General features: G+C 31.3%; 5 protein-coding genes across 8 annotated transcripts; 4 read left to right on the plus strand and 1 right to left on the minus strand.

Moving 5' to 3' along the window:
- Nucleotides 1-123: 123 nt before the first annotated feature.
- On the plus strand, nt 124-2,682 carry LOC117155119 (putative 3-methyladenine DNA glycosylase). Of its 2 annotated transcripts, XM_076623195.1 has the most exons (6): nt 124-242; nt 693-850; nt 1,032-1,182; nt 1,252-1,461; nt 1,553-1,762; nt 2,294-2,682. In XM_076623195.1, exons 2-6 carry the CDS (start codon nt 758-760, stop codon nt 2,680-2,682), a joined length of 1,053 nt encoding a protein of 350 aa, XP_076479310.1. In that variant the 5' UTR covers nt 124-242; nt 693-757. The 2 variants fall into 2 exon arrangements, with proteins under 2 accessions (XP_076479310.1, XP_076479309.1); XM_076623194.1 differs by lacking the exon at nt 124-242 and having other exon boundaries at nt 448-850.
- On the plus strand, nt 1,782-2,294 carry LOC143303432 (uncharacterized). The gene has a single exon (XM_076623196.1). It carries the CDS (start codon nt 1,877-1,879, stop codon nt 2,231-2,233), a length of 357 nt encoding a protein of 118 aa, XP_076479311.1. The 5' UTR covers nt 1,782-1,876; the 3' UTR covers nt 2,234-2,294.
- A 44-nt stretch (nt 2,683-2,726) lies between the features above and the next one.
- Nucleotides 2,727-8,334, minus strand: dor (vacuolar protein sorting-associated protein 18 dor). Of its 3 annotated transcripts, none has more exons than XM_033330700.2 (19): nt 8,197-8,334; nt 7,718-7,830; nt 7,405-7,588; nt 7,177-7,340; nt 6,874-7,050; nt 6,719-6,766; nt 6,286-6,475; nt 6,107-6,228; nt 5,771-5,986; nt 5,567-5,683; nt 5,274-5,498; nt 5,021-5,203; nt 4,629-4,946; nt 4,421-4,556; nt 4,121-4,342; nt 3,905-4,056; nt 3,549-3,646; nt 3,160-3,471; nt 2,727-3,071 (listed from the first exon to the last, which is right to left on the minus strand). In XM_033330700.2, exons 2-19 carry the CDS (start codon nt 7,796-7,798, stop codon nt 3,008-3,010), a joined length of 3,009 nt encoding a protein of 1,002 aa, XP_033186591.1. In that variant the 5' UTR covers nt 7,799-7,830; nt 8,197-8,334; the 3' UTR covers nt 2,727-3,007. The 3 variants fall into 3 exon arrangements, with proteins under 3 accessions (XP_033186591.1, XP_033186592.1, XP_033186594.1); XM_033330701.2 differs by lacking the exon at nt 8,197-8,334 and adding an exon at nt 7,967-8,175; XM_033330703.2 differs by lacking the exons at nt 6,719-6,766; nt 8,197-8,334 and adding an exon at nt 7,967-8,175.
- A 37-nt stretch (nt 8,335-8,371) lies between these two features.
- Polr3E (RNA polymerase III subunit E) lies at nt 8,372-12,053 on the plus strand. The gene is made up of 9 exons (XM_033330704.2): nt 8,372-8,402; nt 8,706-8,830; nt 9,168-9,424; nt 9,505-9,698; nt 9,782-9,954; nt 10,030-10,228; nt 10,301-10,503; nt 10,580-10,743; nt 10,824-12,053. The coding sequence occupies exons 2-9, from the start codon at nt 8,780-8,782 to the stop codon at nt 11,089-11,091; spliced, it is 1,509 nt and encodes a 502-aa protein (XP_033186595.1). The 5' UTR covers nt 8,372-8,402; nt 8,706-8,779; the 3' UTR covers nt 11,092-12,053.
- Nucleotides 12,054-15,791: 3,738 nt separating this feature from the next.
- LOC117155398 (uncharacterized) lies at nt 15,792-22,440 on the plus strand. The gene is made up of 6 exons (XM_033331311.2): nt 15,792-15,899; nt 19,196-19,424; nt 20,094-20,198; nt 20,664-20,855; nt 21,330-21,566; nt 21,643-22,440. The coding sequence occupies exons 1-6, from the start codon at nt 15,823-15,825 to the stop codon at nt 21,853-21,855; spliced, it is 1,053 nt and encodes a 350-aa protein (XP_033187202.2). The 5' UTR covers nt 15,792-15,822; the 3' UTR covers nt 21,856-22,440.
- The last annotated feature ends 47 nt before the right edge of the window (nt 22,441-22,487 follow it).

Raw genomic sequence — 22,487 nt, forward strand, 5'->3', positions numbered from 1 at the left:
CGGGAGAAAACATCAATTCTTACAAGATTAGAAAATAAAGAAGTGAAAATTCAAAAAGTTTGATTTTAGGTATTCAACACAGCTGCCTCGTATTTTACTTTATTACGACAAATACAAGAAAAGTAAACTTCAAAGAAATAAGAAGCAATCTATGATTTCACTCGAATTAAAAACAATTCCTATCAAAAACAATCGAATGTGTATCCATAATAATATCCGTAGCATCTTCGTACAATTAGCCTGTAATTAATTAAAAGAGTAAATTTTAATTTCTTATCGTACCTGACATTATTCTTCAATCGAATGTAGATGTTGCCTGTAATATCCAATCTAAAAACCCTCGTCAATCGTGGAATACTAAACAATCGTATGTATTAATTAATTCGTTATAAAGAGCACATATTCTCATGCAGAAATGTAAAAAAATTCATCGTACCTCTTTTCAAAAGGAAAAAGTAGTGCTTCTTTTTTAACACGTTTCAAAGAATAAACCCAATACATAGCACGAATAAAAATGATCTCACTATATTTTTATAGTGGCAACATTGATATTTGACGTTTATATTTTGCGGGAAAATTTGAATTTTAAATTTTAACAGTTTTCATCAACCGGTCAAACCTAACCCCAACCTAACTCCAATCTAATCTGGTAATGTTAAGAAACATGTTGTAATTTATGTTATTTTTCGTAGAGACTATTAGTCGACAAACGTTTAACAGTTTTATAGCTGTTCGTTTCACGACTTGTATTACACTAATGAAGAGAACACGATCAACTTTAAAGACACATTCTGTCGAAGAAAAAAACATTGATGATATCGACACAGATGAAATGAAAACCAAATCAAAGGTTTACTATTAATATTTAATTTTTAAAAAATATTATAATTACTTTTTTTAAACAAATTGCTGATTTTTTTTTCTTCTATATGTATTTATAACTGCTTTTATTAAGAACAATATAAATTCTATAACAATAATGTAACTTTCTTTTGTAACATTCTCATATGTAAAATGAACATTTTTATTAGGATGTGGAAGAGAATTCAGTGGTGCAAAATAAAAATTTTAAAGATAAAGAACTATCTAACACAGCAGAAACATTGAAACCACCAGTAGAAAATGTTCAGAATCTGGAACAGAAACAAACAAATAAACTCAACTTTAAAAGTTTGAGAGATAGTAGGTGTCTTTAAAACAATAGCTACATATTATATTTAATGTATACTTTTACATGATGTATACATCTAGGGAGTAAAGGGATTGACAAAGAACTTCAACCAAATATACCTCCTCCAAAAAGTAAACCTAGAGCAGTGGTAGACCTTAAAATGATGAAAGAAGAATTAAAACAATTGGAAGATCCACCATTGACTGCATGGGAAAAAAAAATATGTTCAAATAGATTGCCATATTCATTTTTCGATTGTCCTTGTGAAGAATTAGCACAAAATTTATTAGGTAATATTGCAAATTATCTAGTTCTCTTAACTATTCAGCTTATACAATATACATACAAGTATGCAGTATTAATGTATGTTTATATATTCAGGAAAAGTACTAGTTCGCTGCCTAGAAAATGGTACTATTTTAAAAGGTAGAATTGTTGAAACAGAAGGATATTTAGGAGTAATTGATAAAGCATCACATACTTATCAAAATAAAGTTACTCCTCGTAATATACCAATGTATATGCCACCTGGTACTATATATATATATATGACATATGGAATGTATCATTGTTTCAACATATCTAGTCAAGGTGAGTGAAAAATAAAAAAGTATTAAAAGTAAAAGAATTAGATACAGAATGTAGTATTTTACAAAAAAATATTTAGAGTCAGGAGCGCATGTATTAATAAAAGCAGTAGAACCTATGCTTGGCCTTGATTATATGGAATTATTAAGAAATATGCAGACAAAAGAAAATAAAAAAGAAAAGGAAATAGTAAAAAATGTTCAAAATTTTAAAAAGTATGAACTTTGTAACAACCCAACCAAAATTTGTACAGCTTTTGTTATTGATGAAGATATCTTCAACCAGAAAAAGATTTATGAATGTAGTGATTTGTGGATAGAATATGATCCTTATATAAAATCAACTACTATTGTAGCAGCAAATTCTGATGATTCAAACAATAATAAAGAGAAAGTGTGGAGATATTATGTATTAGGAAGTTCTAGTGTTAGTCATAGAGATATTAAATCTGAAGAACATGCATATACTATTTAACACTTTCCATCTTTTGTATTTCATATTCTTCAATAAAGAAATATCCTGGTAAGATTTTAGGTGAAGGGTGTGCTGTTTTAATAAGAGCAGTCGAACCCTTAGAAGGTATTGGGTATATGACTAATCAACGAACTTCAAAGAGATCATCGAGTGCATCTAAAAAGTTATTAAAAGATTTAAAGGAACATGAATTATGTAATGGCCCATCAAAGTTATGTATGGCGTTCCAGCTGCATAAAAATCATAGTAAATATTCCTTGTGTTCTTGGAAAGGTTTATGGATCGAAAATGCTGAAATAGAGAAATTCAATATTGTTAAATGTCGTAGAATAGGAATAGATAACTATGGAGAAGAATGGACAAATAAACCATTACGGTATTATATTTACGGGAATAGAGCCGTGAGTAAACGAAATAAGGATGCAGAAAAGTATTTAGAACTGAATTAAATTACAGCTAATATAATATATACCGAATATATTTAAAATTAGTATTTTTCAATATAGTTTAACACATTATAGATATTTATATTTCTGTATACATATAAGCTGATGCATACAAAATCGTGAAATACATAATCTATATTATTTTAAGATTATATTCGAGCTTTAGATTACAATTTTTAATGCATTTATAAAATAAATAATTTTCACAATTAATAAAGTATAATACATAATCTATTTATCACAAATGATCATCTTGATATATAAATGTAATATAAAACATATGTATGCATTTAAAAATATTTTCAAAATCAGCAATATTTCATATAACTCATATCCATTCTTTCATCACTCTCTCATAGTCCTCTTCTTCAATAAATGGTTTATCTATAGACCTGTAACATAAGTTTCATTATTTTAGTTTACCGTTTTTTAAAATAGTTACATATATATATCGACATAAACTAAAAAAATATAACTCACTCTATCATTAGTTCACCACAATATAAACATTCAGATGCTATTAAGTCATCAATGTCAGCCTTGATTTGATCTTTTGTAGATAAAGATACAGATCTGACTGATCTAGTATCTTCAGGTCTATTTGAAAGAGCAGTGAGTTGTCTTTGAAGATCAGCTAGCTTCGTTCTCTGATCCATTGACAACATAGGTGTTAATGCAGCTACAAGGCAATCACTATGAAATCTGTGTCCACATGGAAATACATAAAAAGGTCGTAGTAGTAATTGAACACCACAAGTATTACATGTATCTTTTGTATTTATAAATGTGCACCTAAAAAAATGTAATAATGTCATAATGATATAATGATATCACATCATTAAATAATCTATTATTATTTATCGATTTACCTCGTTCTGAACTCTTGTATATCTTTCCTAATAAGTTCTGCTGCTTTTGTTGCTTCTTGCATTTCTTCTTTTAAATCTTGAATATGTTGGTTATATTCCTGTCAAATACAATTAAAATAAACACTATTTGATCGATATTTGTAATGTCGTGTTAGCTACGTTAAATCTTCGGCGACAAGTTACGTATTTCGTCTCACTTAGTTCATTGACATTCAGTGGGAAAGAAAGACACTCGAAATTTTGTAAAACTCTACTACTCTACTACTCTTAGCTTGTTAAATATACTTATTATTAGTCAGCTAACATCAACGGATGTAATGACACTATTATACATGCTATCTGAAAAATTATTTTACCTGCAATGAATTGCAAATCGCATCCTTAAAGTGATCTATAGTAACAAAATCTGAAAAGAAAGGTAATATATCTTCTATTCTGACTATATCGCAATGCTGCAAAAATTCCATTGCTTGCTGTATGTCATCTTTTTCTCGAACTACGTGTTCAGCTAGAATCACAGTATGTTAGAATTGGAATAAAGTATAAAATTAAAAATTTATATTTCTGATTACCAATTTTCAACCATAACTTTTTCCTTAATTCATCATCATGATCGGAGGGCATAGCAGCTATTTGTTTAGCAAGATCAACATTAATTGTTAAAGCTAAATCAACTGCTGTTGTCCACAACCCAAGCAAAGCAGACAACTGTACACAAGCTTCTGTTAAGCCAACCTCTTGGCACAATCGTAATGCATAATGCACATCATAATGTACCATATTTATATCTTGACCTAAAGTAAATTTATAAACATCCCATTAAATATATTATTAAATTACAATTTTAATGAAAGTATAGTCTGAAAAATTACCTTGCGAGCTAATATAACGCATTACTTCGTCTCGTTTATAACGAGCATATAAAGATAATAGAAAATTGTGAATTGCCTGTTCTTGACAACTTTGTTTATAAACGCAAAATTCTAAGTATCTGATTACTTCTTTTGCCTATAATAACAAACATTAGTTAATTGTTATAAACACTAAAATCCAGATGTAATAAAAGAATAAATATCTTACATGTTTTTCGTCACTATTACAAGATACTAAAGCTGGTAGAAGCTTAGATGGCTTTAATAAAGATCCCTGTGATATTAGAGCAGTCATTGCAGGACGTGGTAATTCTTGTAAAAGAATACCAGCAAACTGATAAAATAGCTCTTTATTATTTTGGCTTTTCAGAACTTCAAGAGCATCTAAATAATTATTTTTATATAAATGCTGACGTATCACTTCTTCATAGTTGCAATGCATTATAGTTAAACGAATAAGATTGTCTTTATCACCATGACTTGCCATTAAATCATATATAGTGCTACGATTTCTTTTTATACATTCCTGAAATTAAAATAAACTTTTCTATGCCAAACTTTTTTGGATAATACCATACTTATTAATGATATTATTAATACCTCAACTTTTGGTATTGCAAGAAAGCTATCAAATTGTTTTTGTAATTCTAGATATTGTGGATCATGTAAATATGATGTATTGTTACTCCGTAATACACCCATTTGATTCATAAATAGTTCAATTACCCATACAACAATCATGGTTATTTGCGTTTTATCTTGTGTTTTTAATCCTTCAAGTTTCTAGGTACATATAAGATTAAATTATTTCAAGTATTTAAATTTAGAAAACTTAAAGTAACAAATATAATACCTTTTTAAGAAATGTCTTTAAAGCGTCTATTTGCCATTCCTGTAGAAATTTTAAGGAAATTACTTCAAATGACGAATGAGTATCTGCATAGATGAGAGCACTTTTTTCATATTCCTTATTCTTAAAAAGCATTTCTGCTTGCTTTACAAGCACTTGATCTATATGTGCTGGATTATCTTTACAATATTGTTTCGCAAGTTCAAATTCACCTTTATCAACGTAGATCTATTTAAAAATAATATATGTATCTATTAATGTATACCATTAATTGATACTAAATATAGTAGTTTTACCTGCCAAACATTTCTATCTTCTTTATTAACTTTATATTTAAATACTGCTCTTTCACTATAAGCCCATATGGAACGTGTTGCATAATCTTTAGTAATATTAAGTAATCCTCCCACTGCCTAAAAGTTGAAATTTTCTTCCTAATGATACTATTCAAACATAATAATTACAGATCTTGTTATAATCGTAATTCATTCTCCACATACATCATTATAAATGTCTTCGAATATCAAATCCTGATTCAAAAGCGACATGCCTTTTACACGGTCTGTATAAAGTAATAAGGCATGAAATTCTGTTAAAACAAAAGATAATGGTGGAGTACTTGTTTGTGAGGTATTGATCCCCATTAGACTTGCCTCAGGACAAATTAACATTTGTTGATTTGTTAACACACTTTTTGGATCTATTTTTGGATCAATCTAAATAAATGGAAGTTATAAAAGAAGTTTTACAGGAAAATATATATTAAATTACAGGAAAATAATAGGAATAATTTAAAAATTACAAGAAAATATAGTAAATAACAATGAAATTATTACCTGAGCATAAAATATACCAGGTTCGGTTAACCAACCAAACGATTTTGGTAATATACCAAGTGAAGGATAATAAAATTGAATTTTAGAATAAGGCAAATTATTTATTACTTCATTGAAGCTCTCTGTAAAAATATTGGTTTGATTATAATCGTAAAATAACTTAATGAAGTAAAATTTACCTTGTACATTCAAATATTTGTTAAAAATTTGTTGTAATAAAGGCTTTTCTTCTGGATTTTGTACTGCTCCAATATATTGATAAATTCGCATAAGAGTAGTAACAATAATCACATATTTGTCAGTATTTGGTATTTTATGAAACTCCAAACCAGTAATTGGTGGTTTACTATCTTTCCCTATATCAAATACCTAAAATAAGTAATTAAATATTGATTATATATCAATATAATGCAATACGATGGTATACCATGATAAAGTATGATTATGATATGAAAATAGCAGAAATAATAAGCACAGATTAAAATGATTAAGAGACCGTAATTTTGTATAAATATAATGCTCCATTACATTATTTTCAGGAGCTCAAAAATATCTTTGTGTTTTTAGCATACAGTTGTTTTGCACATGCAGAAAATATAATTTCTAACTCACCAATCCTTCTACCTCTTTAGCACCATAAAGAGGTAAATAGTTAGGAAGCTTTGGACACAATGAATAATGATATAAGGGTAACTCTTTTATTATTATGAAATGATAATGTTTATTGGCAATGACATTAAAATTTCATTTATGTATTTTATTTATACCTGACGCCAATATTGTTCCAGGCTTGTATTAAATATTTTATCACCATCTAAACCAATTTCTGTTTCAAAAATGAGGCCTTTTGAAGTTCCTAAGAGAATTGGACCTGTAGTAGTTTCGGAAGAATTTGAAAAGTTCCATCCAATGGCAGTAATCTCATGTCCTTTGAATTTACCTGCCTTAAATAAACAAATCTTGAAAGCTATATTTTTTTTATAACAATATTTATATTTCTATAAATTAATATAAGTTATATTACATATATTTAATTAATTATATTAGTTATATTTATTCATCGTATTTACCTGTTTTAATTTTGTTGTTTTTCTGTGTAAATAAAATAATTCAGGGGGAGGGTTAGGAGGATCTTGAGATTTTGGAACTAGAGATATCAACAAGTGATTACCTAAAGGATCAAGGAACATTCTTGACATTTCCATATTCATTGCATATTTAGATATATCAATCTCTGGAAAAAAAACATGTTACGTATATCTTATGTTTTATATTATGATTCATTAAGGAAGAAGTACCTTCAGGTGAATCTGGATGTTTCATGTCAATACGTAAGAGGAGATTATTAGCCATGGCAATAACAATGATATTATTGTTAACAACAAGATGTAAAATTTTGTCCGGTGGTAAAAAGTTAACTTTTTGTTTAATAAAAATTGGGCCATCATCTAGAAATTTCATTTGGATAAATCCAGCAGTACTCTAAAAGCATAAAGAAAGAAATATTAAATGAAAATTTAAAAAGTATTTGTATATATATATATAATACATATATATATAATATATATGTTATATATATGTTTAAAAAGTTTATATTACATATAAACTTACTATATCTGGACGAATTGGTGGTGTATATACTTGTTTTGATCTTTGAGATGCTTGTTCATACTGATCAAACATTGATGTCATTTTTATCAGTCTATGTAAAACTGTTCACTTTACTACAATTAAATACACATTATAATTATGCTTCACAATTTGAAGCCTAATCCATAATATAATAAAACATAATGTATTATGTTACACATTAAAATATAAGTACTTTAATTATGTTATTGATGTGAATCTGTAATGTACCTTTACAATGATAGCTTCAACAAAAGTTTCATTCAACTTTAAATTAGTAGTTTTATAATTTACTGCATATTTTGTTATAATTCATTTTTAAATTAAATACATATATCGTTACAAATCAAATTAAACTTAAATTTACAAATATTAAATTTGCAATGTTTTTCAACAGAGACTAGTATCTGACAGCAACTTGACAAATTCAGCTGCATTGGTAACAATGATAAAATACAAACCTGTATAGATAGAAAACTTAGATAAAAATATATATAAAGCTTAGGTGATTTGATATTATACATTATTTACTATGCATAAATATAATTTTATGCGACAGTAAGTTATGGCAGAAAATTCATGTAAATTTTGCATTTTATTATATCGTTTTCTAGTATCAGGGTTAGTATCTAACAAGTACTGTTGGTAAGGAAGGATATAGTGAGTAGTAAGTGGTAAAGTAATTTGCAAACATCTATTAAGCATATAATCTAGAAAACAAATTTCAGAAATACACTTCGCTATTTTTCACACAGTGTACATTTTTACATATATTGGTTTGAAAGAATTTGTCATATCAATTCATAAATCATTTTTGCATTCTAAGAATCAACGTGCTTCTAACGCATTGTGTACGACGCAACTTCATTATATCTTTTTCACCAGATATACATTTCATCTACATATATTTTATCTCAATTATCTACTTCAAAGACGTAACAGAATAACAGAAATCAAGTGTTTGTATTAGAGGTCGTTTAGGTGATATCCAAGTATTTTCTCTCTGGTAGTATTAAGGAATAAGTTCCAAATAATCGTGTTTAAATGTGTAGTACTAGTAAGATGGAAAATGAGAATGACCCAGTGGTTAAAGAGGTTTGTAAGCGAATTTTTATTTTCTTTCCAGTTATTTAATTTTTAGGTTATGTTTAGGTTATGTTCCTTGCTTAAATTGTTATGATATTTATTTTATATAAACTAATTTTATAACTTAATAGTGTGATTTTACAATGATAATGTTTATATTTTAATTACACTGAAGTAAATTTGTGTTACACACTCGTAAATATTTTATTGCTGCATGAAAAATTTTTATTTTAAATAAATCCTTAAAAATAATGCATGAATAATAATTACATTTTTTAAATTAAGTAATCATACGAAGTAAAAGAAAAATTGAAGATGAAATACAACATTTTTGGATTCCTTCCAGATTCCAGTGTTTCTTTCAAAAACACTCGCAGATAAATTATTTATTTTTCAATATCCCGTCCGTCCTTCTGGGGAAGGTTATGACAATACCACTTTCTTAAAAACTTCAATAAAGCCAGAGAATCAAGAAGTGCTCATAGAAGTAGCAATAGATACACATAGTGTCAATTATGATCAAAGTAAAGGCGAACAAATTGCAATAAATGCTGACGGGGATACAAGTATTGATCAAGAAGATGATGAAAAGGCATTTGACAGGTATTTTAAAGAATCCAGATATATAAATAAATAATTTATCTACCTTAGATGTATTATATATTATAAATTTTATATTACAGTAATCTTATGGATAAAACAGTATTACAGTCTTCTCGTGCATTACCAAACTGTTCTAATTATGGAATTGGTATTTTCCAAGATGGAGAATTACATATAACACCATTAAAAGGAATAATTCAGTTGCGCCCAGAGTTTAACTATCTAGATAAAAGTGATAAACGTATAAAAGATGATGCCAAAAATATGGGTGAAGGTGACATCTGATTAAGATTCTATCGGTTTAATTTAATTTGATTGAAATATTTTCTTAATAATGGTAATCTTTAATATATATAGATTATGAAGAGGAAGACGAAGGTCCAAAACAAGTCAATGTAACCTTTGCTAGACAAAAGCCTGAGTTTATGAAAAAAATACAAGAGCAATCTTTTCAGCATTATACCAAAAAAAGTTTAGAAGAAAGATGGATTCGTACAAATTATGTTCCAGTAAATGGCGCTCAGGCAGAGGTTAATATTTTATCTTTAGTTGAATTTATTACTGAAATATTATATTAGACATTTATTGAAGATATATATTTTCAGCTTACACGTTTAGAAATGTTTTGTTCTGCTACTGATGAAACTGTAAATACATTGAATATATCAACTGAACAATATTTAGATCTGTTAGCACCACGAATAAAAGATGAATCGAAATCAGATATTGCTAATCCAACTACATCTCTCAATTATATTAGAACTTTACCTCTTCTTGATCAAGTTAAAATACTCATGAAAGATGGTTAGTATCTTCAAGATCTATCTGTATTTATTTTAGGTTACTATGTAGTAATGATAAAAATTTATTTTATAGCCAAAGTAATATCCTTTGCACAGTTGAGGTTAATTTTATCAGCAGATCAGGAAACAACAGCTGTTTTAAAATATTTGCAACAGGTAGCAGTTTTAGTACAGGGAAATTGGGTCGTAAGTAGTGAACTTGTGTATCCAAAGGATAGTATATCATCACACAATGGTATTCCTGCTGAACTCATGTGTAGAGCTAGGGATTATGTCGTAAGTGTTATGTTTATTAAATAATTTATGAAAACGGCTTATATAGAATATTATACTAGCAACTGCGCAATTTCAGTTATTGTCATTTACGGAACACGAATTCCTAGACCGAAAAACAATTTCATCTGTTATTAAATTGCCTGTTGATGAAATTAAAGAAATATTTACAAATTTAGCAGTACACGAACCTAAGAAAGGATGGCATTTAGTCATTCCACCTACTAAAGAATTTATTGAAAGGTATTAAGATAATCCTTATCTTAGAAGTAAGAAATATCAAATTTTTTTACTTTATTTGCTGAATCTAATTTATTCGATAGGTATCCTGAAATTGCACAAAGACAAGAAATGTTTTGGGAAGCAAAACGAAAACATCTTCGTGAAGCTATGGAAGTTCACAATCAAATTCCACAACGTCAAAGACGGAAATCAAACAGAGAATCTATTGGATCTGAAAATGAAGAAAGGAACGTGGGACGCGGACGGAAAACGTTAAGAGATTCTTCAATGTCCGATAATGATAGTGTAATGGAACCAGTAAAACATAAAAAAGCTATTCGATCCCGCAAAGCATCTGAAACCACGTGACCAAAGTTGATGCGTGATTAACATTAACTAACATATTCCTATACATTGTTGATATATTGAAAGTTGTGAAAAATTCATCTGGATTATGTTATTACATCATACTTGTTTAGATTCACTGCCAAAATTTTACGATATATTTGTATTTGTAAATACAAATCTAGTCTCAGTTGACTGGTCCAACAAACGATAATACAGAGTCCAAAAATTAATCATGTATGTAGAGAAATTTTACACCTTATTGCCATATCTGTTTATTTAAAATGTATGTCTTTGGTTTCTGTATGTCGTGCATAACATAACATTTAGTTCAATTTAACTGTTTATTAAAAGATATGGACAAACAACAAATATTTGCATGGTGATCATGGAAAATTTGTTGGCAAATGTTACACTATCGACAATGAATGAATAGCGTAATATAACAAAATTGTAGAAAACATTCACTTATTGTTTCCAATAGTTCCAGTACATCGTTGATCGATGAGGCATTGAAAGCATTGACTGAAAAATGACTGATTCTTATTTTATTAAAAATATTTTTTACGATAATATGAAATCATAAATAATATTAAGTAGGAACCTTTGTATAAAATATTAAAATATGAAATAAAATATGTACGTTATTTATTACTGCAATGTTCGATGTGTACATACTTGTAGTTGAAAAAGCATTATTATGAATTCCTTGCGTCTTCCATCTATTCTAGTTTATTGTTTAGATTGTTTATTGTATAAACTACTAATTTTTACTTTGTTTCAATTTCTATATTTAAATATTTGTACAGATAACCAGTAGATACTGAAGAAAAACAGTGTTATATGATTTTATATTGCTATTATATTTTAAAAGTTATTCCTCAATTACATAAAAAGTAGTACTTGTGTAAAAACAGGAAACACTAATAAAAGTTAATGCAACTATGTAAACATCTAATTACAGCACATAAACATTATGTAATCTTTCTATTTTTATCTCTTTTTGTATCCTTCTTTCTATGTAGCATATTTATCATAAAAGAGTTTTAAAAGAGTTTTTGATTTATTTACATGTTCAGTTTTGATTTCAGGTGTTTTAGCTACATTTCAAGTCTTACTCACTCCTGGAGTCTTTATAAAGATTATGCTTTTCGAAATCAACGACAAAAAAAAAGAAAAGAAATTTAGACATATCTCTTCAAGAATAAATTTCAAAATTAACAAGGTAGCGCGCTATAGACTTTGATTCCTTGTATTTGCATATCGCAGAACGTTAACATAAGTTATTCTCGTGAATGGAAAGAATGCCGTCTATACATAAAGGTGACGGTCATTCACCTGAACTACTAGCAATTATTGCAATGTAAGATATCTAAAGAAGAAACTGACAGAACCAAACAGAACGAATAAATGTCTGCAGTTGGCAGACTAAAGTTCACCTTCCGCCTAATTACGATTTTCATCTTGTTCTCCTCGTTTTCCTCATTTTCCCCTTTAATGGTCCATTTGCGTACTACAGGGGCGGAACGGAGGGCGAACACACTTTCTCCTGCAGGTCTGACAGCTGGTGAAAGTATTTCTTACGCTTTTATACGGCCGGAGCACCCAAATATCTGTTACTCTATCAGTACCACGCCTCCCTATAAATGATAAATTCGTTTTTGCTATTCATTGAAAGATTATGATATAATACAATCGTCATAAACGATATTATATTTACTCAATGAAACCACATTAATCAGAATATTTCAATCAAGATTTAATAAGAAATTTTTACATTACGTATTAATTGTTTAATTATTAATTAATGTTATTTATGTCGATACTCTTTCGATATTTCTGTCATGAAAAAGTGTAGTTAAACTGACAGCAACGTGAAAGTTGAAGATTTGAGATCAAATGTTCGATGATGTACAATGAAAAGGCTAAAGGAGGGATTCATCGAGAACAATGAGGAGTTAATACATTGTTTAGCTATAACGGTGTGCGGTACATTCATATACGGAAAACATTTTATTCTTTAACTTGGCGATCTAAATTCAGTTGCAGTTAGTAGAAACCGGTTTGATATCTGAAAAAAGTCAATTCTCTTTGACGAGGTCAATTTTCTAAGGAACGAACGCACCATGGTTTGAAGTATACATATATGTAACTGGAAATGAACAGAATTCACTGTTCGATATGTTATCCATGAAGAACATAGTAGGTACGAAACGTGTAGGTGAAACTTGTTTCAGCCGAAGAGCAGTTTCAAGCACTATACTAATTGCTCGATCGAACGAATTATTGCGACACATTTGAACTAGAATTTAAGCAAGAAAAATATCAAAACCTTCGTTAACATGTATACTTTGACGAATTGTGACAAAAATAATGTTCGGATCAAGTCTATGAACGTGAAATGTGCCAAGTATACACATGCAAGTATACAAGTATAGCTATACCGAAAACTATACACTTCGTTGACGAGAAAAGGAAAAGTTACAGTATGAAGAACAAGGAGAGGCAAAGAAAGTGAATGACGGCCGAATCTTGGAGGGATCTCGTCGATCGCATCAATCGAAAGGAATCACTCCTCGATTTCCGTCAAGTGAAAACAATGACCTTCGATAGGCGTCTCTGCAAGAAAGAAAGTCCACGCGATCTGTTTCCATACGATTTCAATAAATTACATGCTAAGCAGCGCGTTGAATTCAAGGGGGAGAAGCGATTCACGCTGCCGAGGAGTCAAGAAATCGAAGAAAAGAGATCGAAAGTTTCTCAGTGGGCGTGAATTTTGATTTTGTTCTCCCTCCTCTTCGGTTCACCCAGGTGCTTACCGATTGATTGACGTACAATCCAACGATCATGTCAAAATCACTGGCTCCATTTACAAAATCCATATAATTATATAACGTTAACTTTTTAGAACCGTTAAGTTAAAAATTGGTATCTTAGAATGTAATGTACCCGAGAAATTAAACTGAGAAAATAATTGAAAAGCGAATAAGCGCATAAGAAGAAAGGAAAGAATACAAGAACTTTTTATGGATGTAATCAAGATATGGATTCTGCGTGAAAGGCAATTAAATTAAGTACGAATAAACCAACCTACTTTCGACATTTCAGTAACACAGTGTGCAGCTTACGATTTAGGTGAAAAGCAATTAAAGTGTGTATTTCTATGTCATGCATACGAAAAGATACAAAGATGCACGCAAATAGGCCAGTGATACGCAAAAAAGCAACTTTAGCTCATCATTATTTATCGCAAGTTCTTGTCTCAAATTCTTATACCATTTGCTACTTTTAGATTTTTAAATGACAATAGAAACTTAATAAATGAATATAGAATAGCCTGTCGATGTGCTCCAACAGTTTATAAAATCATAATAAGCAGTTCATTAATGCACATAAAGATTAAAGTCACGTTTATTGAATGCAAATAAAGTTTTAGCAACGGCGTAAAATTTGAGTCATCGAAATACGGCGACCTACTATCGGAAGAAAATTTTCATGTGGTGCGTGGTAGAAAGCCACTTCACCTGATTTCGTTGGGACCCCATTGCTATTGAAAATACTTTGCGGAAACGACCGGATGTGAATTCTCGTGTCTATAAAAATAAGAAGTATTAAAAGGCCGTAGCTATCGGTGACGTAAGAATTGCATCCAACCGTGCAATCAACCGCTTTTTCTTCAGGTGCTTCGTTAAAATCTCATTAACCATGAAAACACATCCATTGGTATACAAATATTGCCAATAATTATGTTCACCTTTATCTATTCTTTCTTAATTCCAATAGCTTTCGACATTCGTGTGAAAAAAACGTAAGGAATTTCACTTAAGAATTTCTGATTTGACGCAGCTCTGTTTCACTTTCTTGAATTGCCAGATAGGTATCGTGCTTTAACTGCAATCGATTACATATCATAGTACAATACCTGCTTCGTTACGTATATACATATAAATTCCACGTTTAACGTAATTAGCTTTCTATTATTTCCGATTCGATTTTTACGATCTATATCCTATATATCATGTAATACAATTTGACATAGTAGAGCACGTTTGTAAAGCTTTTCGATGATGAAACATGATCCAAAATTCTACTTCGTATCCTACTTCATTAATTAAGATCTCTATGTGTCTCATCCATTTTACAAGATTCATTTTGGGAATGCGTGGGCGAAAGGAACGAATGGATAAAAGAAACTATTTAGCGTTCCGCGAATAAAGCCACGCGAAACAACTTATTAATGCTTGAAATGAAAATGGAAAGTCAGAGAGAAAAGATTTCAGCTTCAAAGTAAGCCAAAGAAATTATTTTACCGTTCGCAGCACATGAAAACTTTTTCACTGTAAACATCCACGCCTTCTTCTTATTAATCACAATTTCAGAAGACTACGTTTAATTTAGTTCCAAATCATCTAAATCCAAGGTAAATTGCATTTGCCTATAAATGTCCCATGCTAAACATTACACTTAATTAAATCATTAGGACTGCTTCACTGCATCATCCGATATAATCCGATAAAATAAAGTTAGAATAATTCACAGTTATACTTTTATACCATTACATCAAATTCATCTTGCTCATTGGATTGATATGACATTGATCATTTTTCGCTGTTTAAGATCACCGTTTGTGGGCCAAAAATTTTGGAGAACACATCGATTTACAATGTACATCGACCAATGTCTCCCACTACCCCAAAGCGAACCCAGATATTACTTGGTGGAGGTAACTTTCAGCGAGACACGCTATATAAGAGAATGAAGAACCGGCCGGCCAAGATAAAGCTCGTGTGTTGTCAATCGTGCTGTTACTCCTCTACCTCCGTCGTTGACAGGTAAGTGGGGTAAAAAGTACGTTTCGAAAAATTTGAGAAGGGGAAGAAGTAAAAAATGTGGGATTAGTGACAAATAATAATAGAACAGTGCAAGTGTTTTCCATTGGAAATCCAATGATCATTTCTCCACTTTTCATCTGTGTATCATTGATGTTCTTCTTTTTTGAACGTGCGAATAATCATTTGGAACGATTAACGATGAATAAATAATCCGGATGATATTTAACAATATTGAACGTAGTAAATTCGAATACCAATGTGTATTGCAGTAGGTAGGTCTATGGAAATATTATGAAAAATTTTGCGAAATTATCGTCGTTATGCATGGCGGAGCAAAGATTATGGCACGTGCCCTGGAAACGGGAAAGGAAACCGGTTGTGCGAGGGCGATCAGGAACTGCAAGTTAGGAATTTATGAAAGATTTTAGTCGCATTAGTTGATCGATGTGTTATTACATCGAACTATTTTATCAATTATCCTTAATTCGTAGAATCTAGAGTAGGATAGTTCATTTTAAACATTTTTAAGCTTATATAATATCATTTTATTACATTATATAATATTTATTAAAAATAAAACTATTCAAGACTTCTTGTAATCTTAAAATTCTGGAGCATAGAATACGAGAATAAAAAGTTGGCACTCTGAAGACCGCAGCTTTGATCTACTTTGAATCAAAAAAAAAATGTCGCCAAAAAAATAAAGTCTGCTCCAGATTTCCGTGAGAACACGTCCAAGTCTGACAATTGGCCGACCAGTTACGTATGCCCTCTACTGATTATATTATACCGTCGCGTTCCTCTCGTTTGTAGCTGTCCGACAACTATCTCTTTTTTCATTATGCAATTGCTTTCTTTGATATGGTTCGAGAACCCCCCGTGGATCAGCTTCCAGTCTCAAGCATAACTTCGTTGAAATACAAGAAATACTTCTTTTAAAAAATCCTAAAATTAATTTCGACAATAACTTAGATCATTCCCATTTTCTCACATTTATTGCAAATTAGTCACACTTATAAAAGTAAATCAATCTCAATTAATATCTATTAAAAATCATATGATCCATCATGCTGAATCTACATTTTTAATTCAAAGCAGTCAACCTTGAGAAAGTTCAGCGATTTATTACAGGAGATTTCATTGAATGAAACTAATCGTTGCCATAAATACATCCAAGTAAAAAAGAAACTAAATTCGCACAATTACGTTCCAAGTAATCTCTGAAAATTGCTCTAATTATTAAGATATGTTAATTACGTTTGATCATGTACCAGCATGTAGAGAAAGTTTCTATGATATTTCTTGATCAACGATATCGGAGAAACTGAAATAGAAACGCAACATGAAAAATTAGTGGTGGCGATCGAATTCCTGACATCAAGTTCTATCGAATCCTCGATCGGTGTCCTTTCCAGTTGCGTACCTTGAACGATATTGTTTCGCGATCTGCATACATACTCTTACACCATAATATAATTTGCAACGCTCTAGACAGATACGTTCCCATTTTTCTCCGGATAGTACCATTTTTACACGCAAACCCTCTCACTTTCACTCGGGGCTACCGATCGAACCAAGTTTGCGACTGACTCTTTAACGATCGGCCGGTTCGCGGACTTACGCCTAGTAAAGACAAGATTCTCATTAAGAGCGACATTTTTTCCGTTCCCCGTAGTTGCTACTTATTGACCACTTTGTTTCTTTAAATGGACTGGTCAATCAAGTAAATCACCGCAACGGAATTACGCGATGACCCGGGATCCCATACGAGAAACGGGTTGCGTAAAAGTTGTATTAAGCGAGGAAAAAGCAGGTTACGTTTGATCTTTGTAACAGGCTCAGGAAACCTTTTCCAATACTCGTTTCATTCGGGTTTACCTTCTCAAAAAAAAAAAAAAAAAAAAAAATAAGAAGTTTTCACCAGTGATCTATGCAAGTAACTATTTCGCTGATATTATAAAATTTGAAATCACTTATCCGGTTGTATCTGTACTGGATTGCGTTTTTAATTCAAGAGTAATGAGTATGAAACACATAGCGGTTCGAAACTTTGGTATTGTAAATGCTTTCCTGTAAAATAGCCTATTTTATAAGAAATAGGGTATTTGTAAGAAGTAAGAGTAGAGGGATATTTATTACAATTTTTGTTTCTCAATTACAATTTATTTGATATGTTAAATATAAAGATCGCTTTGATTTCTCAATTTATCAATCTCCGTGATATCTTTTCGCATCTATCACATCTGTACAAGAGATTTCTCTTAACAACTGACAGATTATTACCACTGAGATGTCGGAAGATTCACTCTCGTAAGTCGAGCCTTTCAAATTTATCGAAAGCCCCGGATCTCTCGCGATACATCGTCATCACCGTTACGAATGAGATGTTTCCAACGAATCGTGAAACCACTATCCGTGTTTTACGCACTTAGAAAGTAAGGTGCTTTCCACGACCATTATCGGTAGAAGTGTAAACGGATGTATTTCTTTCAAGACAAACAATAGGCTGTCATCAAAAAATCGATAAGTTTAATGAACTCTTCCTACGTTTGATAAATACGATAAATATTGATAATTTCGTTAAAGTATATTTATGTAGAAAGTAACTAGCTTCGTTTCCTTTGAACAAGTATACTTATACGTTTATATGTATGTATGTAAGTGTATTTATCGATTAGGTTATTTTACTACATTTCTCGCGAATATTTTAGGTCATCGACATGCATGATTTCAGTACATTTACAGACGGTCAGCTGCGAATGAATCTGCTAAAAAGTTAACAGATATGTACCACTTTTCTAACCAATGATTTATGTTCCTATCTCTCCTTCAACCATTTTTCATTTCTAATACATCCATACCTGCGGGTGAAATTGTAATGATATATTTGATTATTAAACACTGGAAGATCGCCGCTACTAATGTCGTTATTAATCAATTCAAACGTAAAAAGAATTACGTAAAAGATGTTGAAAAATAATCAGTCGCACGCGATGCGATTACAAGGTAATAAATGAGATCGATTAATTTATAGATGATGATAATAATTTCGTGCGAGATGAACATCAGCTTTACGTAAATCTAATGAAATATCGCTGCTTTTCACTTCGGCTCGGCTATGACGCTTTATGGAGGGCATCAAGAACCAAGGTCGCTTTCCCTTGCATATGTTCGCAGCAAATGGGATAAATTTTCTCTCTGTACTACATATCGAAAAATATATCACACGCGTCATCCTGAAGAGTGAAAAACTGACGTGGATCACTTAACGGAACTCTCACGATTTCCATTTGTAGAATGTATTGGCTGTGTCTAGCGGCATTAGCTGCAACTGCAGCAGCGCAGGGATCTTACGATCTAGAACCAAGAGTGCCTTATCCCGGCAAATCATCCAGTTTAGGGCCACTCTATTCGTCTGGCCTTAGTGCTGGTCAAGGTTTCCGCGATAACAGCTACGAGGATAACATTGTAACACCTACTCCTTCTCCGACGCCTGCTTTCAGAAATCCCAGCAGTCAACCACCTGTAAGCAATAAAATTATAATTTATTCACGATACATTAGGTTTTGTACATATGAAAATTACAAGAGAAAAATATTACAAGTACAAATTAGCTCTTATAAGAAATATGACTTGTCGTATCTTTCCCCTTCATATCTTCTATAATCTTCATAATGAATCTTCATATGAAACGAGGACATGTAGAAATTTGAGAATTTTGTTATGAATTGTCAAACTTTTAAAGATACTAATCCTGAAGATAAAGAACTGCGATGACTATTCCGAAATAATAATATTTTTTTCTTTTTTTTTTTTTAGGAGAGAAACTAGATATTTCTGATGTTATGACAACGATTGTTACTTTTATTTAATTATAAATATGACAACGATTAGTTACTTTTATCTAATTATAAACATGTATAAAATTAAAATTATTACTTGCAACGAAAACAGTTACGTCATATAATATTGCGCCTGTCGCTACATGTTACGTAACAACTTACGTAAAAATAAGTTACTTTCAATTGCTTTAACGTATTGACTCGCGTACCTTTATATATTACCATGCATAACCGTGTAAAAAGAACGCATACTTTCATGAATGATCCAAGAAGCACAAGATGAGTTTGATTGCTCTTCATTCATGAATATAAATACAGGTACTTTTCATTTGTGAGCATTATTCTTTTATAGCTATACCGTAAACCATCGGGCCCACCTCTCGATCAGGCAGCTATCAGAGTGAGTGGACCACCACGTAGTGGTATTCTTCGTGGTGGACAACCACAAAATGCTCGGGTAATTATATTTCTTTAATATCCATTCAAAGCAAATTATACAGTTGTCATTTAAAAAATTTTGGGGAATATCAATGTACAGGTGAAACTGTTACGCTTTTGTATCTCACAATAAGTGAAAGTAGTCTAAGAAATTCTTGCATCCATTGTTTGCAGTTCCACTCAATAAGCTTATGTAATAGTCAGTCATTAAGATGAAAAGAAAGAAATGTTCTTGAAGAAGTAAAGCATTTTTGTTTTGTCTGTGATTTCCAATAATTACGTATTTCGTTGCCATCCCAGAACGACTATTGAAATTAAATAATAATTTTGTAGTAAATCGTTGAGCTAATTTCAAGAAAGATCTTAGCTACTATCTTTCAAAGAATACAACAGAGAAATGAAATGTCTTACATAAATGGTTTAGTAGCTACTTTGTTCGCATTAAAACATGTATAATGCTTCAAATTGTATTCTAAACTTAAAGGAAGCTGAAGAATTGGAAGAGAAAGAAGAGCCCGATCGTTTGACTCTTCTTTTACCACAAAGTAAATTCGATTGTGTGAACAAGCAAACGGGCTATTATGCCGATGAAGATCTTAATTGCGAAGTCTTCCACTATTGTCAAGACAACGCGAAACACTCTTGGATCTGCCCCGAAGGATTTACATTCCATCAGGTAATTTTCAGCAGACACAATCTTTAAATAGATCTACTCTCCGTATTCAACGCAAGAATGCGAGACACTTTCCACACCTGTTATATTCCGTAATTACACGAATAGTGACCTTTTATGCGTAATCTGAGCTGCTGCAAGTGAAAACGTTGACGAATATAAAATTCCCGTGATCGTGCAAACAGCCAGGTTTGAATATCACTGATAAGCAAATTTCACTTCTCTCATGCTTTGGCGCGCGTTTTCACCATACCTCTTCCGGTTTTCTGTACCCGGACAAGCAGGTGGGTAAGGCCAATCATAAATCGCACGTTCAATCGCCCGATACCAGTGCGCCGTTATGCGTTTCCGGGATAATCTACTCGCGTTCCTTCTCTCGATAGCAGAGATGCAAATAAAAATGTACGCGGCGTTAACTATCCCACGAAACTCCTTTCTCTCCTTAAACCTCGAGATAGTTACAGATCTCTGTTACAGGTTCATCTAATTTGCATGCCTCCGAGTGGAGACATCAATTGCAAAAAGAGTTCGCAGTACCATTTCGTCAACGAGTACCTTTACAAACCATTGAACTTGGCTGAAGCTGAGAACAAACCTAACGTAACCTTGAGATACAGCGAAAGATACTTCCCGACAGACATTCACCCGGACGAGCGCGAGGCTGGTGACTATCAGATTACTCCTTCTGCACCTATTCGCCGCCCTACTCCACCTGTAAGATTTTATTTACATGCTACTACTTTGAAATGTAAAGTAAAAGGAGATAAAAATGTGAGATATGTATCTATAGGTGTATGCGAGTCCCCAACCTACGTTGAACAGTATTCCACCGTCAGCACGTCCACAACCAACGGGTCTTCCTCAATTTCGTTTACCCGTGAACCAAGTTTTCCGCAGTCCCGAGGAAGTGAACATTCCTCTTCAACATAGACGCCCGCAACCTCAACACCAGCCTGTGAGAAGATTCCCTCAAGTACGACCCGATGACGAAGAGTACGAATAAATTCAATCGGCATTCCTTTGATAATTATCATCCATCGTCGCAATCATCGTCACATTTCTGTCGTTAATTATATCACATCTGGTGTCATCATACATCTTTCGTTGAAATTACAAAGAAAAGATAAAAGCACACTCTGGAGTAATTATTATATTTATTCGAATAAAGTATAGTTATAGTTCTATGAATTAATTGTATAATATATAAATCGTTTCTAGCATTTCGTACTCTTACTCTGTAGAAATCTGACAATTATTTTTAGATTGAGAACGATTGATAACCGGATTTATAATTGGTATGCTGAATTAGATATGAAATTATATTTATGGATATTGCAAACATGCTAATATATGTATATTCAACATTAGTTTAACAGTGATAACCAATAAATTGTTATTACGTTATCTTTAATAACACTTGTTACTTTAGAATGCTGCTATTATGAATATTTTTGAAATGCGTGCTGAGAATCCCAAAAACAAGAAAGCAAAATTTATATAAGACGCGCTTAAGGTTATGTGCGCGGAGAAATATCTGTTTAAACGAGTTATGTATGGTATAAAATATATAGAAAAATTAAGTCATGCATATGTATCAGATATAATTGAATAATGAAATTATTTTTTATTCTTATA

Source organism: Bombus vancouverensis, chromosome 12, assembly GCF_051014615.1.
Source record: "Bombus vancouverensis nearcticus chromosome 12, iyBomVanc1_principal, whole genome shotgun sequence".
Taxonomy (NCBI): domain Eukaryota; kingdom Metazoa; phylum Arthropoda; class Insecta; order Hymenoptera; family Apidae; genus Bombus; species Bombus vancouverensis.